This window comes from Diadema antillarum, unplaced genomic scaffold (genome assembly GCF_040938485.1).
Source record: "Diadema antillarum isolate AM-2024a unplaced genomic scaffold, OU_Dant_1.0 seq00000996_RagTag, whole genome shotgun sequence".
NCBI lineage: Eukaryota > Metazoa > Echinodermata > Echinoidea > Diadematoida > Diadematidae > Diadema > Diadema antillarum.
This window is the reverse complement of record NW_027271834.1, coordinates 43,198-62,060: the sequence shown is the minus strand read 5'-3', so window position 1 is coordinate 62,060 and position 18,863 is coordinate 43,198. Positions and strand designations below refer to the sequence as shown.

At 35.8% G+C, this 18,863-nt stretch overlaps 1 protein-coding gene across 1 annotated transcript; it reads left to right on the top strand.

Annotated features, from left to right (window-relative positions):
- Window positions 1-1,628: 1,628 nt before the first annotated feature.
- On the top strand, window positions 1,629-18,295 carry LOC139742318 (endoglucanase A-like). Its single transcript, XM_071652895.1, has 8 exons — window positions 1,629-1,674; window positions 4,593-4,760; window positions 8,172-8,516; window positions 9,574-9,685; window positions 10,375-10,534; window positions 13,156-13,312; window positions 15,416-15,578; window positions 17,881-18,295. The coding sequence occupies exons 1-8, from the start codon at window positions 1,629-1,631 to the stop codon at window positions 18,095-18,097; spliced, it is 1,368 nt and encodes a 455-aa protein (XP_071508996.1). The 3' UTR covers window positions 18,098-18,295.
- The last annotated feature ends 568 nt before the right edge of the window (window positions 18,296-18,863 follow it).

Sequence of the window (18,863 nt, the reverse complement as noted above, 5' to 3'; positions counted from 1 at the left end):
ACTAGACAGATAGGCCCCACAAGTTCCGACACGAAGTAAAAGCTTTTTTTTCCCTCAAGCAATTTTCCTAGCGTGCTAGTTCATTAATCAGTTACTTTTAATGAGGAAACTGGAATCTACTGTACAAGCCTTTCATTTTAGCAGTTCCCTCCATTTCAATCAACTTTGATTTCGAATTTGACATTAGCACAGGTCATAAAATTCAATGTAAAAAAAATTCAGCAAAACAAAAAGAAAGAAAGTAAACACTTTTTCGAGTTCATCTTTCTCATTTGTTTGGCTAATAATGGTGTTTTATATACCATGTTAAAGGTAATTCAGTTGGCTATAAACCCAATAGGTCAATAAAAAGGGAAATTTTGCGCATGAGTGAACACATTCGTTTTTTCTCTTCCAAGGCACAAAAGTAAAAATTGCAAAAATGGACAAGTTGTTATTCAAGCGTGTATGCTCTTCCATAATACAATGAGAGCAAGACAAATTCAACACAATAAAAATGCAAATCAATTTGCAAAACTCAACCTATGATCTCTATAATGTCTCGGTAACCCTCCAAAGATAAAGAAATACAAAAAACAAACAAACAATGGAAGACATTGAAGAATCTTCTGTCAAATTCATGTCAAAAGACATAAAAGAAAAGGTAATGGTAACAAAGAAGGTTATACTATGAAGCGTTATTCCAAATTAAGATAATTTGAAATGATATCTGGTTTCTATATTTGTTTCATGCATCATTAAATTCCTTAATTAAAAGGTGAAATGAAGAAATTCTGTCGATTTTACCACCTTTGCAGCTTACTCCCCAAGTCATTTAATTGACAAAAAAATTCTTATGTTCCACCTTCAGTATCCCCACTTTGTTTTTGTTTTAGAATATTTCCCTTTTGTATAAACCTACCAGGTTGATAGCCAATTAAAAATCTTTAATATGGTATATGACACAATGTGTCATTAAGTGTATTTAAATATTTTATTGCAGTATATTATGTTGGAAATGAAATAAACAGAAGGAAATGGTAATGAATCTTCAAACAATACAATTTGTTCAAGAGCACTCCACAAACCCGGCAAGCCAAACCTTAAAATTATCCTGAGGCTGGACAGAGAGTACTCCGAGCAATGAACGTCCTTCTGTCATTCATTTTTTTTTTTTCCGTTGAGCATCATATCGGTATTAGATGCAGAATATAGGCCGGGTAATCATTGTTAATTACGTGTGTGTTGGGGCAAAGAGAGTAGATGATTTTGAAGCGCCTGGGGTTCGTGAGAATATTTCAAGATGCGGCTACCATATCATCCAAAAACGCAAACAATTCCCAACCAGCACAAGATCCCAAAATTATTGTGTCCAGCCAAGGCACGTATTCGTTTGCTGCAGAAAACCTACGCTATCTTGTTTTTCCAGATTTCGATTATTTTACTGACGATGCAAAAAACTCAGCAATGATTGTTCATAGCGTTATCTGGGCCCCGTTATCTTGTCTTAGTATTATATTAACGAGCAGAGAGAGAGCAGATGGCAGAGAATCGAGTGGGCTAATCTAAGTTAAGAGTATGCTTCAAAGAGATCTGTTGTCAATTTGGTCTCTGTCTGCCCACATCTGCGCACCTGAATTTCGCTCGCCATGAGATTTCTCATCTTACTTGCTGTCGTCGCTGCGACAGTGGCTGGTAAGTGGATGAAAGGAAATAGGTTCACTTCATATTCGAGGGATCAACCGCCATTAATATATTAATATATACATTAATATATATATATATATATATATATATATATATATATATAATTATATATATATGTATAATTATATATATATATATATGTATAATTATATATATATATATATATATATATATATATATATATATGTTCATCTTGGAATTTTCCACGTGTTGGATGGACCTCAAATGTTATTATTATAAGGAGTGTCGAATACGCCATCTGTAGTTCCAACAATAAGGTTTTTATTCATAAAATTTTCTTCCCGCCTTGGGCCTTCGTCAGTGTAGTGTATACTAATTGAAAATTTTGAGAATTAAAACCTTCCTGTTCGAACTACAGATGGGGTATGCGACACTCCTTTTTCTTATATACATTCATTTATTTATATGTTTGATATTGCATTTGCTGAGGATATCAAAAGCAAAATGACTTCATTTTGGTTTCAGTGTGACCGAGATATATTCATGGCTGAGAATGGAAGTGGAGTTTTGACCAAAAAAGAAAAAATGTGGGATGCAAAATTCTTGCGGCTTTGATATCATGGAAATTTCTTGTTATAAGAGGTGTTGAAAGCATGCTTGCTCGTGACTGACAGAATACAATGCAGTGCTGATGGTGCTAATGATGGTAATGCAACAAATGCACATAAAGCTGTAACCTGTAACCGATAAGTATTGTTGTATGATGTATGTTTTCATTTAATTCATTTTTTTGTGGTTATTACACTTAAACAAAGCTGATAAGATTACCGAGAAAAAAATATTACAAACTACCAAAAACTTTCTGACTTAGATAGAAGATATCTGCTATAGATTGGATTGAATTCCTAAACGAATGTTTCTTAATCTACAGGATGTGTGTAAAATCTGTTATTTACATATTTTGAAAAAAAAAAATGTGTTAAATTTGTCAGTCGTGAATTTTGAAAGACCACGAGCTGATATGAATACCATTTTGTGTACTCAAGAACACGTCTATCCTTTCACACTATTATCATAATCATATTTATGCCAGAGAGTATAATTGAAAATAATTATAATACTCGAAATATTAGGGGAGATGCAAACAAAAATAATAATAAAAATTTATTTTGATTCGTAACATATTAAATTAATATCATATTTTTGACACCTAAAATTGATAGAAGATATACGGTTTATCTGTTTGAGGGAATTTGGTAATGAATTCCATTATTTAAGGTTCATCCATACGTGCTAAAGATATCTTGGGGTTAATGAAGTTGATGTTGCACGTACTTGTTGAGCACGAGTGCAAATTGCAATTGTATGAAACGAAATTAGAAAAAAAAATCATATGGAAGCATTTGTGATGATATTTGTACATAAAACTAGCTACCTGTAAAAATGTGTCTATCATGTATCTTGAAATGCTTAGTTTATAGAGCGGATATTAAAGGCCTAAAGATTGAATGAATCATCTCCTTCCCCCTCCAAAAATAAAGATATCAATTGTTTTACCTGTTCACTGGCTAAATGACATACGTTACTTTTGAATTTCAAATTTTAAATCAATAGATCTAACAATGAAGGTACGATGTAATACATTATTTCATCGAGTTTTCCATATACATTCATTGTAGAGAAAAGTGAATCATAACATTGTACAGACCCTTTTCCCGTCTCATTTGATGACTGATAATTTTTATCACTACGTCATGCATATTCTACCTTTTAAAGTGTGTTATTCATGTAATTATAAACATGTTATCATTTGCGTGTCACTCGGGTATTCGATGAAATATATAATTAAAAAATGTATGAACCCATACTGAAAGGAAGCTTCGATATCAATGTAACGATATCAATCAGGTTTTTTTCTGAGTTATTTTTTGTCTTGGCTTCAGACCATTTTAAAAAGAAATTATTTCAAGAAAACATGTCCGGTGTCCTGTCAGTATGGTAACTGTGGAAAAAGATGTGACGAATTAAATAACTTATAATTTTATCACTGACACTTTATGTTGTAAATTAGAGTCAGCTCGTATAGAACTATCAATTCGATGGTTATTCGACACTCTGGCTGTTAATTAAAACACCTTTCGGGTGACCTGAAAATAGTAGGTCCTATACATCTAGATTTTTTCCATATTTTTTTTTCATGTACTTCCTTCTCTGTCATCATTTCATCATTATCTAATGTGCCCAGTAGGTTCAAAACATTGTATTAACAGTTTGTGTTATCTTTTTCATGTAAAATTTTGTACGTTAGTGATATGCTTTGTTTCCTTCTCTTGACATCTTAATTTCATTTCCCCCCGTGTGTAATTTTTGTACAACTACAGATGTAAAACTGTAAAATGATATTGCAATTTTGTTTTGTGCAATCGTGGAATCATTGTTTGAATTATTTTCGAAAAATATTTCCTAAGATTATGCTCTCAGGATTTCATTTATTTACTACTTACAGTGTAAAGTTTATGTTTTTTGTCGTAATGATCCAAAATTATGCGATGTAATAAAAATTGAAATAGCTTTACACTGTTTTCTCTTCTAAGTAGAATGATGTTGCTGCATTACGATACTTGGTAAGCTTTTAATTTTTTAGCAACTAATAAATTACAAGGTAGTCATTGAACAATTAATCATTTTGTGGAATTATTGTGGGTATACAGTGGGCCTTTACATAATATCAGTCTTGTTCTGACTAATTCACATACATGTATGTACACGTAGATGTATGTATTAAATATACCTGCATAGATTATATGCATATATCCCTTATCATATATATATATATATATATATAAATAATGCATATGCAGATTAAAGTTTGAAACCCGTATATAACTTTTACATATGTCTCCGTGTTTGTACATTGTTTCGTGCTTTATCTGTTTGCTTCAAAGTATCATCGGCCTATAACTACGACGAGGTTTTGCATAAGTCGATTCTCTTCTATGAAGCCCAGCGATCTGGATATCTCCCCGATAATAACCGCATCCCCTATCGAGGTGATTCGGCCGTGGATGACAGGGGGAATTACGGCGAGGATCTGACTGGAGGCTGGTATGACGGTACGAACCAACTCAGCTATACACCTTGATTTAAATTCGATTTGATTTCAAACGATTTCGTTTCAATTTCAGTGCGATCGTATTTGACTGCCATTGCCGTTCACTTCGACTGTGGTTTGTTTTGAGTTCATCTCACTTCAATTTCATGTCCTGTCAATTGTATTTTTTACATTTTTTTTTTTTTTGGGGGGGGGGCAAATTTGACTGAAGGGGGAAAAAGTAGTTTGGAAATATTTAATATCGTTTTATTCCACGTGTTAACTCAGGTCTTACACGTTATCCGTTTCAAGTCCACTCCCAATAGTCTATTACTTGTATACTGATAACAATGTGTCAACTATCATGCCCATGTTCACAGTAAAAAAAAAAAAAATGAATATGAAAAAGTGAATATAATATATATATATATATATATATATATATATATATATGTATATATATATATATACAAACGTATACTAGTATATTAACATATATATATATATATATATATATATATATAGAGAGAGAGAGAGAGAGATCCTGACTGAAATGTTAGGAAGAAATCAAATTGCTCTCGACTTTTCCCTTTAATCAGTCATTCACTCTGCCCGTCATAGCCTTTATAAGGATCTACCAAGAGAAGACATTACAGTATTATCTAGATGACGTGACATGTTATGATCAGTGCATGTCTGGGGAAAACGGCGCCTGGGGCAAGCGCGAAAATTGCGCCTCTAATTTCTGAAAAAAGTGTTCAACCCCAACCCCATCACGGTAGGGACATAAAAAAAAAGTCCACTTGATATGCTTTTCAAGCACTTACAAGGGGTCTCTTTGAGGGTGATTTATATATAATAAATTTTGATAGATTTCAGCCTACAAGACATGGAATTCTGGCCATTTTTTTTTTGTGGGGGGGGGTATCAAATATCACAATTCAAATCAAGATATAGTGACGGCCTTATAGATAACAATTTATACCAACAAACTGACGACTTGGAAAAATATTCTCAATTAGTACGAGCAAGTGAGCCGAAATCTGTTTGTTTTTTGGTTATCAAATATCACAATTCTAATCAAAATATAGTGACTGCCTTATAGATAGTATATACCAACAAACTGAGGACTTCGAAAAATACACTCTCAATTAGTACGAGCAAGTGAGCCGAAATTTGTATATATCTGTGTAGGAAACATTGCATTTAGCTCATAGTTCGTTGCACTTGTAAATCATAAAGAATTTGTACCAACAAACTGAGGACTTGGAAAATACTCTCAATTAGTACGAGCAAGTGAGCCGAAATTTGTATATATCTGTGTAGGGAACATTGCATTTATCTCATAGTTCGTTGCACTTGTAAATCATACAATAATGGCACACTATTATCCCCCCCCCCCCCAAAAAAAAAAAGAATGTTTGTTTGCCCTTAATTGTCAAAACCCATGCAGAGGGTCGGTAGGCCTTTTTTTTAATACCCTTTTTCATCATACAATTTTGTAACTTTGGCAGAGCATTTCGTACACTCATCCTTCTGGCAATGCTTCGGGTTCTAGTTCGACGTTCAACTTTGTACAGGATGCGGCGCAAGTTAATGCACTCAAAACTCCAAGGGATTCATTCAAATTTACGTCTTGTCAGGGCCCGGTAGGCGAGGCAGAAACACTCACTGACAAACACTTATAACGTTCATCTATTTTGTTTAAGGTTGCAAACAGCTCCAAAAAAAAAGTACCTTCCAGTGAGATGCTGGCGGATGCTGTAAAAGTAGCCATCTTGGCAGTCGCGCTGTGCTGCGCTGCGGCCGGTATGGTAGCTAGCTAGATAGCGCACTACCTATGCACGTGAGCCAAAAAGGTAGCTAGCATGCAATGCATGCTATAAAACGAAGCCTGCGGCCCCGCCCGAACACGATTACAACGGGTCGATGGGATGGAAAAACATTTTTAGACTTTGTTTTTCATTCTTTCTTTGCTTAATATGGATAATTTTGGGTTTAAAACCGTTCACAAATTTGCAGAAGATGAAATTTGTTAAAAGAAAAAAAAAAGAATCGAATTTTCGGTCGGTCGCCAAGGGCAAGCAAACCATTTTTTTTTTTTTTGCCTTATTATGGTGGCTTGCTCTGTATCTGAAATATAAACAGATCATGCGACAATAGAATCCAAAAAGGTTGCTAAAACTTTTCTGAACATGTTCGTATAGGCCTATAGGAAATACGGGATTCTCTTAGATATATGGTTTATAATTCAAGTACTTATTAACATTACGATATCATTGCTGGTCCGACTGGATTTATGAATGGTGATATCTGACAAGCTGAAAAAAAAAATCGCAAGGCATAAGTGTTAGTGCAAGCGAGCGCAGCGAGTGAGCTCCTTTTATCTTTCACTTAGATTGGCAAATAGTTTTTTGTATAATTCTCAATAATGGTATGGTGGCTATATTGATAAAAGGCATTTAAGTTGGAGAGAGGCATATATTAGTTGTACAGAGTCAAAATTCATGTGTTATTGCAAAGAAACGCTGGAGTTTTCTTCAATATTTGGTTGTGAATCACTTCGAAGCCGTTGGTGCCCTCTCTTGATCCAATCTGCGATCGCTTCAGAACGAAAGTAATTGCAGCCGCTGATCCGTGTAACATTTTGCCTGCTAAATGTTTGTTTGTTTTTTCTTTCCTTTTTTTAAAATAGTTTTTCGTTTTTGGCGCCCCAAGGAGTGGCGCCCGAGGCACGTGCCCCCCTTGTCGCCCCGTAGATACGCCATTGGTTATGATATAAGTAGTGTGTACTATACACAGTACATTTAGAAGAAATGTGATAAGAATCTCACTTAAATGAGATAATATGATAATACGTAATTCTTCTAGAAAATTACATTTGAGCAAATCGGTCAAGCCATGCATTATGACAGGCCGAAAGGGGTAAGCAGAAAGCAACATCCGCCTCAGACTCAATTTCTTTTACGCACACACACATACACACACACGCACACACGTACACATGCACACCGATATGAGTATATTTTATTTATCATACACACACACACACGCACACACACACACACACACATATATATATATATATATATATATATATATATATATATATATATTGAGCAAACTATCATGTCCCCGTTTGGCGTACGTGCTTTTTGCGAGAATATATAAAAAACTGATTTCGTTTCTTTGGTTAAAAAAAAGACACAATGAAAGACTGACATTATTTGCACAATGTTTTGTGTACACCTCGTACTACCTATATGATGTAAGATTGACATTATTTTTGTACAATGTTTGTGTATAATGCAGTTTGTCTTCATTATAATGTTTTGTTTTTGTTTCTGTGAACGTTTTTGTTTCTGTGATATGAAATTGGACGAAATTCGAATAAAGAATTGTCAAAAAAAAAATGTATGTATGCGTATTACAGCTGGAGATACTGTCAAGTTCGGGTTACCTATGGCAGCATCTGTCACCATACTGGCCTGGGGCATCATTGACTTTGAGACGGCGTACAGAGATGCCGGGGAGTACTACGATGCGCTGTACAGTATCAAGTGGGCCACTGACTATTTCATCAAATGCCATGTGGGGCACAACCAGTTCTACGGGCAAGTGGGAGACGGCCACACGGACCACTCGTGGTGGGGCAGGCCCGAGGAACTCACGATGGACAGACCCGCGTGGAAGATCGACGAGTGGAACCCTGGCTCTGACCTTGCCGGAGAAACAGCGGCCGCACTAGCGGCGGCATCGATCGCCTTCAGAGACACCGGTGTGTATCTAGGCGCAGTGTTGCTGTATTTCAAGTTCTATTTCGTTGTCGATATTTGACAAATTATACCATTAACTATCTTCTTTTTAAAACAAGTTAACAAACCGTCTTTTTCTCCCATACCAGTCATGTTCCATTTGAATTAGAGAGAGTTATTCTGCATCACACGCACATACACATACTCTCTAAAAAAAAATCGAGTGAAAATATTCACTCTTGAAGTAGTGAATACAAAAAAGAGTGCATTTAGAGTGAAATTGGAGTGAATTTAGAGTGAAAATGTTCCTTTTCACTCATTTTGGAGTGACCTAAGGGATCACTCCAGATTTTGGAGTGATCCCTGAGGTCATTCTAAAACGAGTGAAAATGAACATTTTCGCTCAAAATTCACTCCAATTTCACTCTAAATTCACTCTTTTTTGTATTCACTCCTTCAAGAGTGAATATTTTCACTCGATTTCTTTTTAGAGAGTACACACACAATTGACACAAAATCACTTTCAAAGTGATTTTTAGTTTGTGCAAAGAAACAGACCTAGAGGTAATCTTAGATACGCCAGAAGCATAATGTTAGTATCAGGTGACGATGTGCAACACCTTTGAACGACTGACTGATTTTATTTCTCTTGATATTTGTTTTGTTAATCTGCAGATTATCTTTCGTTCCGCGGCCTTGATAGATCATTATCACAGTAACGTTGTAATCCTTTCGTGATATACAGACATATGTGTTCTAATAAGGAATACGTTCTTGGAAACATCAAAATAATGTAACCAGAGATAACAGAGATCATCATGAAAAGTTAGAAAATCATTAACCCCCCACCCCCCCCCACCAGACATTCCTACACATGAGTTCTGTGACAACCAGTTTAGAAGTGTATGTCTGAAGGGCAGTGCAATTTGTGATAAGTTATCTGCAATAATATACGAGAGATGTTATAACAATGTGTAGTACTCACCTTTCTTTACTTATACTTACTTGATGCAACAGTTTCCAATCTCATTCTAGATCATGTCTGTCGACCTGTTCCATATCCACAATTACTATTCTCAGATTCAAGCTATTCATCTACGCTGTTACAGCACGCCAGGGAACTGTACGACTTTGCCTACTACTACCAAGGGAAATATACCCAAGCGATCCCAAACGCTGAATCCTTTTACAGGTATCTTATGATGATGATGTAGGCTATGTTTATTGCTTTGCGAAAAGCATCGTTAACATGTCATTGTGATGTTTCGCAAAAATTAAGATCCGAAACACTGATGAGATCATTTTTAGGTTTACATTGCAAGTGTGATATGTCGATATGACTTTCATACTGTATACACAAATCTTTTTTTTTACTACCAACAATTATCTTTGTAGGCCCGAAATGCAAACCATGTATTCGCTTGATATGTAGCTGAAATAAAGAAATACGATACCAACAAAACACTTTTTAAAATGTAACTATAAAGTAGTTTCCTCTGTAAGTTTTTCAACATTCTGCACATATCAAATATCACTGAAACACAGAGCCTCTCCGGCTGTTCAAAAAAAAAAAGACCTTGCAAGTCGTGTTGAAATTCGTTTAATGTCACCATTGGAACCAATGATGTCATAATGACGTCATTGACGCCTAGGTCGTGCATTTAACGAAGTCTTGTAATGAAACAGATGCACAAACAATAAACTAAAAAAAAAAACGTTACTTCATCAAACATCGAATTAGCCCACTGTTTTGTTTTGTTTTGTTTGTTGTTGTTTTTTAGATTTCGCTACATTAACTTTTTCTCTCACGACTTCCTCACATATCCCCCTCTTCTGTCCATTATTCAAACGCTTCTTATGCCTGCCTACTCCAAAACTCAGCTCCTCGGGATACATGGATGAGCTTTCCTTCGCCGGTGCCTGGATGTACCGTGCTACCGGAGAAATGGGCTACTTCTACGATGCTGAATACTTCTATGACGTATACCTGACTAGCACATCTTGGGCTTTCAGCTGGGACGATAAGGCGGCCGGGGCGAAGGTTCGTACAAAATACCCCGTTTGTTTTGTTTGTTTGTTTTTATCTTTATGTGCCACGACTCAGTCCACGGCGTGCCAACTTCGCATATTCTGCTCAAACGCACAAACCCGCCCAAGCCGATCGATAAATCGCCAAATGTCACAATACAATGAAAGTGTTTCTCGCGTTTCCGGTCCTCTCACATACAGCTTTCATTTTACGTGGTGATTTTCCAGGAAGCAGTGTTTAATACTGGATTAACGTGTAAATTCCAAGTTTCTGTAACTGTTTTGTGTGCAAAAGTCATGCCTTTACAACAACGTAGCTACTGGTAATGTGAAAGAAAAACAATCATAGAGATGACATACAATAAACACCAAACAAAGGTTCGCATTTTCTCTACAACTTTTCTCACTACATTTTCAGCTATACAGAAATCTGCAAAAGTAAGAGAGACTTGAAAACAGAATGTTTTCCCAAAGCATAACTACGTTGTGTTACTTAGAATGATATGGCACACTGGGGAGTTTCAACCATGGCACATAAAGAGTTAAGGAACCTCCGGGTGAAAAGTCATATTCACCCCCTCTTTTACAATTCTCCACCATGATTTTCATTCCGTGAAAAGTACCTCTTTTACCGGGGATTTAAGGAACACGCATGCATGCGGTGCCTCGGAGAGTTACCCAGGGTAGCCTCTTCAGTGTATAACCATGTTTCCTCTTCCAAAAGCCTTGCCATTCATGTACTTAATAATGGAAGTTACCCGGTTTCACAACTGGTTGGAGAGGGACAAATGGGTAAAAATATTCTGTCAAAAGGTTAAATCATTTGGCAGGATTCAAGACCTCTGATTGAGAGTAAAGAATCTTATGCAGTATAACACTTGGCACCCAATAACGCAGCGTCAACGATATTTGTTATCGCTTGTCCATAGAGATATACCTATAGTTTCTATCTCGACGGCGCGCCGCCCCGGCGTTGTCTCAGTAATATACAGTATGTCCAAAAAAAAAATACAACGGGGGCCCTCCGCAATGATATCTTTAAAAATAGTGAATCAATCTACATACAAATTAAGGGTATGAAACGATAACTCATTGCCCACATCTTATAGAAAACCCCACTCGATTTGCTTCAGTGGTCAAAGAGAAATACGGAATTTTGTAGAGGATGTCGGGAATCTCTTCTGTCCAAGTTCTGACTATTATTCAAACACAAGATCATCGAAATGCTAAACTCGGAAGAATCCGATTCATGACATGCTTTACAATAATCCACATTTTTCTGGGACCGTTTAACCAAATCGAATGGGGATTTCTGCAAAATAGAGCTAAAATGTTATATTCTAAGACCCTGAAGTAGCATTAAAATTTTTTTAAATGATATTGGACGTTATCAATGCGAAAATCTGATTGTAATTTTTTGGGGGACATACTGCAGTAAGTCGCCCCAAAAATTACAATCAGATTTTCGAATTGATAACACCCAATATGATCATACTGTCTAAGTGCTACTTCAGGGTCTTTAAATATAACATCTTAGCTTTATTTTGCAGAAAACCCCATTCAATTTGGTTAAGCGGTCACAGAGAAATGTGGATTGTTGTAAAGCATGTCAAGAGTCTGATTTTTACAATTTTAGCAATTCAATGCTCTTGTGTGTGAATAATAGACAGAATTTGGACAGAAGAGATTCCCGACATCCTCTACAATATTCCTCATTTCTCTTTGTCCACTGAAGCAAATCGAAAGGGGTTTTCCGTAAGATGTGGGCAATGAGTTATAGTTTCATACCCTGAATTTGTATGTAGATTGATTCACTATTTTTAAAGATATCATTGCGGAGGGGGGACATACTGTATAGTATGATAAACAAGAAAATATGGAAAGTCAAGTTCAAGTCACGTTTTCACGACTGGAAATTCGCCTTAGCTTCACCAGAATGCACGGATGTGTTACTTGCCATAATATATTTCAGTGACAGGAATGTGCATCAAATCAATGACAAGAATGTGCATCATCTTGCATCAAAAACATTCATTAAAAACAGACACATAATTTATGCACGTCTTTTTGAAGGTCCTTTCTATTGTTCGAATGTCGTAACATCAGACATTGGCTTTAAATGTGCTTTAAATTGCCCATAAAAATTTCCTTTAATTGTTTTGGAGTACAGATAAAGTCCCTGTCAGGTGAGATAAACCGATTCACAATCATAGCCTATTCTGTTTGGTATCTTTCATATTATCTCAAGCTGTAACAAGAATTTTTTTTTACTTTTGTTATTATGATAGTAGCTTTAAAAAAAAAGAATATGCCAGGTGGCATGGTTGAAATACTGGTATAATGATTGACAGCATTGTAATGTTTTGTACAAATTCTTTGGGAAGAAATGACATACTTGACAACATGATTTGAAGTTATTAAAGGAACATGTCAAATGTTTCCTAGCTATCTCTTCCCGTATATCATAATTATGTGGGAATCATATTCCGTGTTCTTCTGCAGAGAATGCTGCGTCGAATAGTGCGGAAACATGGTCCAATAACGGACATGTGCACATTACTTCGGAGTATTCAAGTCAGAATTTTTACTATTCGCGCTTGCTTCACAAATTTGCGTCATCATTGCCTTTGCCAGATGCTGTTGTACCAGACGAGAAATGGTGTGAACTACGGCGAGCCTTACAAATCAGGGATTAAGGCCTACCTCAACAACTGGTTGCCGGGTGGGAGCGTCACGTACACACCAAAGGGTTTGGCATGGCGCCAGGAGTGGGGACCGCTGCGATACGCCGGTGCGTCCATAGAATCGCCTCTTTCTCATACCGCTATGTCCTCCTTATTGTTGTCTCCGAAGGTCTAATTAACAACAAATATTATTGATAATGATGTTGACGGTGATAATTATTATCATGACAATGATGATGATGCATGCTGCTGATAGTGATGATGATTCACGATGATACTAGTGATACACTGTAATGATAGCAATAATAATGATAATGTTGATGACAATAATAATAATAATAATACTAATAATAATGATAATGTTGATGACAATAATAATAACAATGATAATAATGATATCAACAACAGTGATTATAGATGTATATATTCATCATTTTATTACTATTGTGATGATGATGATGATGATGATGATGATTATGATTATTATAAGCATAATTTTTGTTGTTATTGTGATCATTATTGCTTTTATGGTTTTGGCAACACTTATGATGATAGATAAACAAAACACTCTCGGATAGAGCCAGAAACTAAAAGGACAGAGCTTGCTTCGCATGAAGCTGCCTAGTTTTGTGAAAGGTTGTAAACTGTTTTTGTCTTCTCCCTCCTTTGTTTTTCTTCGTTTGCCATGAAAATTGGTACGCATATCCTCAGAAATGGGACAAAAGTAGCACCATTAATAGACATTGGATTTTCATTGTTGTTATTTTTGTCTTCTTGATTTACATGTCACCTACAGTCTCTGTCTTTTGTTTCATTAATGTTTTTTGTGTTTGGGTTTATTAATTCTATTGCCTTCTAAAGGTTTGTGTGTGTTTTTTTATCTGCTAGTTTAGATTCTGAATTTGATTTTTTTTTCTGTTTTCAAACATGTTACATATTATTTTTCATGTTTTTTTATGGATCCCATGCAATAAGGGCAGGTTTCTTGAATTGGCTGCCCATCATGAAGTTGAGTGCAACCCTTACTGATAATGAAAAACGTCTGGTGCTTAATGTGCACATTCGGTAGCACTCTGTGGCCACGAGCTTGTCAAAATTCAAAGTTTTTACTAACATGACTAAACTTAACATTTTACATTATTTTGAGTCTGTATATACTCTTCTCAGTGTATATAGCTATAATTTTTGTTAACCTCAGGGTTCATCATCCACCCACCAATCATTCAAACACTGAATTCATTATTACGTAAAGAAGTAGCCATTACAATCCTTGCTCAGCTGCATGCACTGGCAGCGCCAACTCTATGAAGCACATTCTCTACCATCCTCTGTTCCATTTCCCTTGTTCAGCGTATAGGTATTCTCTCATTCTCTCTTTTTTCTTTCTTTCCTTCCATACTTTTCATCTATTCTGGCAAGTTGTGTCATGTTGTTTTGTTTCTTCTGTTTTGTCCCGTCCTGTCGTATATTATATTCGTCACAAGTGTTTGTAAATAAGTATTTCATAGGTTTTATGAGTGGTTCACAATCTACAAGCTTTGCTTTTTAGTGGACCTCTCTATTCTTTCTTCCTTTTTTTTTCAACCGAAGCATGACTTTGTATTATCTTTTTTTTTGCCAGTATGCGCTCCTATGTTTATTGATACCATTTATTAATTAAAGGCATAATTTACCATTTGCAGATGAAACAAAAACCCAGCATTGGTGCTTTAAAACAGTTCTAAAATGTGAGTTAGGGATAGAAACAACCACTGTGCAAATGTGAATCCGTATTATCGATGTTAAGTATTGTTAAATACACAAAATGTGAACAATAGTTATGATAAAAATGTTTCCAGACTAAACCGTCTACCGTTATGGTTTATTAAGAAAAATACCGACATCTCCCTATATTTTACGCTTTACTGCAAAAATTTTATATGGTAGGATGTTTTGTGATACAACAGACCTACACATATGCATCAAATGTGATATCTTGAAAAAAAATTTAAATCACTGCTCCCAAAGGTAAACTGGACCTTAAGACAAATGTTCTTTGTTTATGATGTAAAACTTGATCTATCTTGTGTTATGTTTTTGTTGAAAAAGAAAGAAAAGAAGAAGAATGAAAATAAATGAATTGAATTGAATTGAATTGAATTGAATTTTTATCATTACTCTTTGTCATCACAATCGTAATCAATATTGTGAATGTTTTATTTTGACTTCAGCCAACACTGCATTCCTCGCGGGGCTGGCATGCAAATACAATTTAGGTTGGGATTACTGCGAATTCGCCCGCAACCAGATCAAGTACATGCTCGGAAATGGTGGGAGGAGCTATGTGGTAGGATTCGGCAATAACCCGCCAACTCAACCGCATCATCGTTCAAGGTATGCAATGGTGATAAATGATGCTGATTTGGAGACGTTAGTGGTAGATCAGTGTTGTTCTAGTAATGACAATGATACTTAAATTGATATTAAGAGAGAACTTCTGCTTATGATGGCGATGAGAATAATAGGAATGAAATCATTATGATCTTATACTCTGCCGAGGTAAATGTATGCCACATTATGTTTTAGTTATAGTTTTCCAAATTAAATATTCATGCATGCACGTTCAGATTGTGTTATTGCTCTGTATCATTAGTGTAATATATATTGTGAAGGCCTCCTATGTGCTTGTTTTCTCACGTAACAACCCAAGTACATGAAATTATGTACACATGCATGTAGGCCTACTTATTGTTTTATGGATAACATATGCTGATAACAGACGTTGTTGAATATCAAATAGCACACTGGTACTATCAGTCTTTTTTATGTTAAGATTCAACAATTTTCCATGTCAAAAATATAGCGTCATGTTTACCTAGTTGATAAGGGAGTAACAAAGCATTTAGGTACATTTTTTTTACTACTTCAATCAAAAGAAGATAAGACGTAATGATACGAAATAGAACATGATTAGGTAAGCAAAATATTCAGCAAAAAAAAATGTTCAGAACTAGATATCCACTTGAAAGAAAGGCTTGTATTCTAAGAAGTTGATTACTAAAAAAAAATGGATTATTATCAAACACTATATAGGAGAGGAAAAAAAGCTCTTAAAAGAAAATACAATCATACAACTATACATACGACTGCACACAATCATAATGTACGCATACACACACACTTAATCGGAAAGGGGAAAGATCACAAAAGAAAAGGAAAGCAAAGGGACGGAAAGGGGCAAGACTGAACGGTGGAAGGCGAAGGTTAAGAGAAGGGGGATATAGGCACGTCTGAGTCTACCCTATACTGCCTACTGATTTGTTAGCATTTATGATTCATGTAATATACCGAAGTAAAATGGCGATACCTTCAATATTTCCCGTAAAAAGAAAAGAAAAGTATTTGGATGAAATGAGTCTAAATTCTGATTCAGTGTATCCGGGTACTCCTGTAGATTCAAGGCAAAGATAATTACTTGACCACGATTCTAATCCTAGTACTAGTAGGGCTCTAGATGTAAGAAAATCGACATCAATCGACATCAGTATTTTGTTCTCAATATTTGGCCTAAAAGGGGAAATCCAGTCCAAATATACGTTAGTCTGATAAAAAAAGTGTAAAATCTTACGTGTTCAATGATAAAAATTTGACTGAAATCGGATTGAAAATGAAGGAAGTTAAGACATTTTGAAGTTTTGCTAATTTCTGCAAAACAGTTCTTGTACAGTGGGTATGAATATGCAAATGAGTGAGCTAACCTGTGTCCATGTCATACCCTCTTAATTTTCCATTGATCGTGCACATAAAAATGATGAAAATTCAATGCTTCTGTTATTGAAGTGTGAAACATGATGTTAACTTCGGAACAGTGATCAGTTAGATATACCAGGATTGCAGTCTTGGGCATAATTGCATTTGATTGAAAAACTGGAAATGTCTAAAAGTTTATGTACAAACTATACTGCTGGTTGTGAGGGAATGACATGCTGTCTTTGCCATCTGCATTTTCATAATTGACTGTTCAAAAACTGTTTCCCAACAAAATAGCGAAACTTAGAAATGTCACAGCTACCTTATTTTTCATCCAATTTCGATCAAAATCATACAGTTGAATTCTTGATATTTTTCTCTTTCTTACCAGACTAACTTATCATGATTATATGGACTTGATTTCAAATCACTCAGGAAAGACACACACATACACATTTTAGTGTACATAGTGCCTACATGCAAAATATCCTCTCTTTTTTTGACATATTGGTTGCCTTCCTCTACAAAACGCACAAAAGAAATGAACTTTCCATATCTCTTTTTTCGACTCTGATGTGCATTTATCATGAAAGTAACAAACCGTACAATTTTTTTAGACCATACCTATACAGTAATACCGTATAGTTTAAAAGAAAAACGATGTATGATGCTGTCTCGACAAATTTAATTAACACATTGCATTCATGTAAATCGACTAACAATCTCTTCTCCATCTGACCTAGTCATACCCCCTCCACCTCTTATGTCTACCTAATACAGCTGTAATACACAAATACAAGCGCGCGCACACACACACACACATCATTGCTACGCACATACGCACAAAATTCCCACATCCAGACTCTCACACAATAAGAAAGGCATGCAAGCATAAGACTTTTTCCCGTGCAATTAGCTCTCTAATTCCCGCGTTATGATTGTGCAGTTCGTGCCCCGACCTCCCAGCTTCGTGCGGGTGGAACGAGTACAACGCTGATGGTCCCAACCCGCAAACCCTCTATGGTGCCCTCGTCGGTGGTCCGGATCAGTGGGACAACTACGTCGATGATCGAGGTGACTACAAGCAGAACGAAGTCGCCTGCGATTACAACGCCGGTTTTCAGTCTGCGGTGGCGGCTTTGAAAGAACTTGGGCTTTATTAGAACGCTGGTAGCTCCATGTTGACAATATTATAGCTCGAATTAATTGGGTTCAATTTTGGGTGTTTCAGAAAATTACATAATGTTGAATTTGCGACATGGATTTGAAAACAAATATGACTGTATAAACGTAGGTAGTTAAAGACAAGCGGCTCTAGTCATGTTAGTTGTATTGGTATGTTCTGCTCAGTCTAACTCATCTCAACGTAAAGTCCTTGCTGGCTTCATAGCATGCTAACGAAGAAATCTGCTCTTCAATCAGCAGAGGTGAATAAGAAAGTTCCGCGCATGATTAGATCATTTGTGCTTCTGACAAATGACCTTTCCTTTTCTCTCAGTTGGTTATGAAATTCACTCATTGTCAAAGCGGTAATGGATAACCTTATCCAATGTAAAAATCTATAGGATTTATGTTAACTGCAGTAGAATGACCCGTCAGTCTAAACTTGAAGAGCTTTTACCTAAACGAGCTAAATCCAGTCTTCTTTAAGTTGAGATATCTGTGATTTCAGCTGCCAAAAAACAAAGAAAATAATAAGAAAACACAGGATTAATCATAACTTCTAGAATATTCCTTGTTTTGCTACAAGTGAGGTATTTCTGGAAAGGTTTAATTTGCTCTATCTGATGATTAGGCTTACTTTGAAATGTTCAAAAATGGCGCTTAGACCATTTTGCAATGAAATTCTTCACTTGGGGAAGTATTCATTTCACTGCTTTGGCACTGAATGCATAACGACACAAGGATTGTTGTTAGGCGGATGTGCTG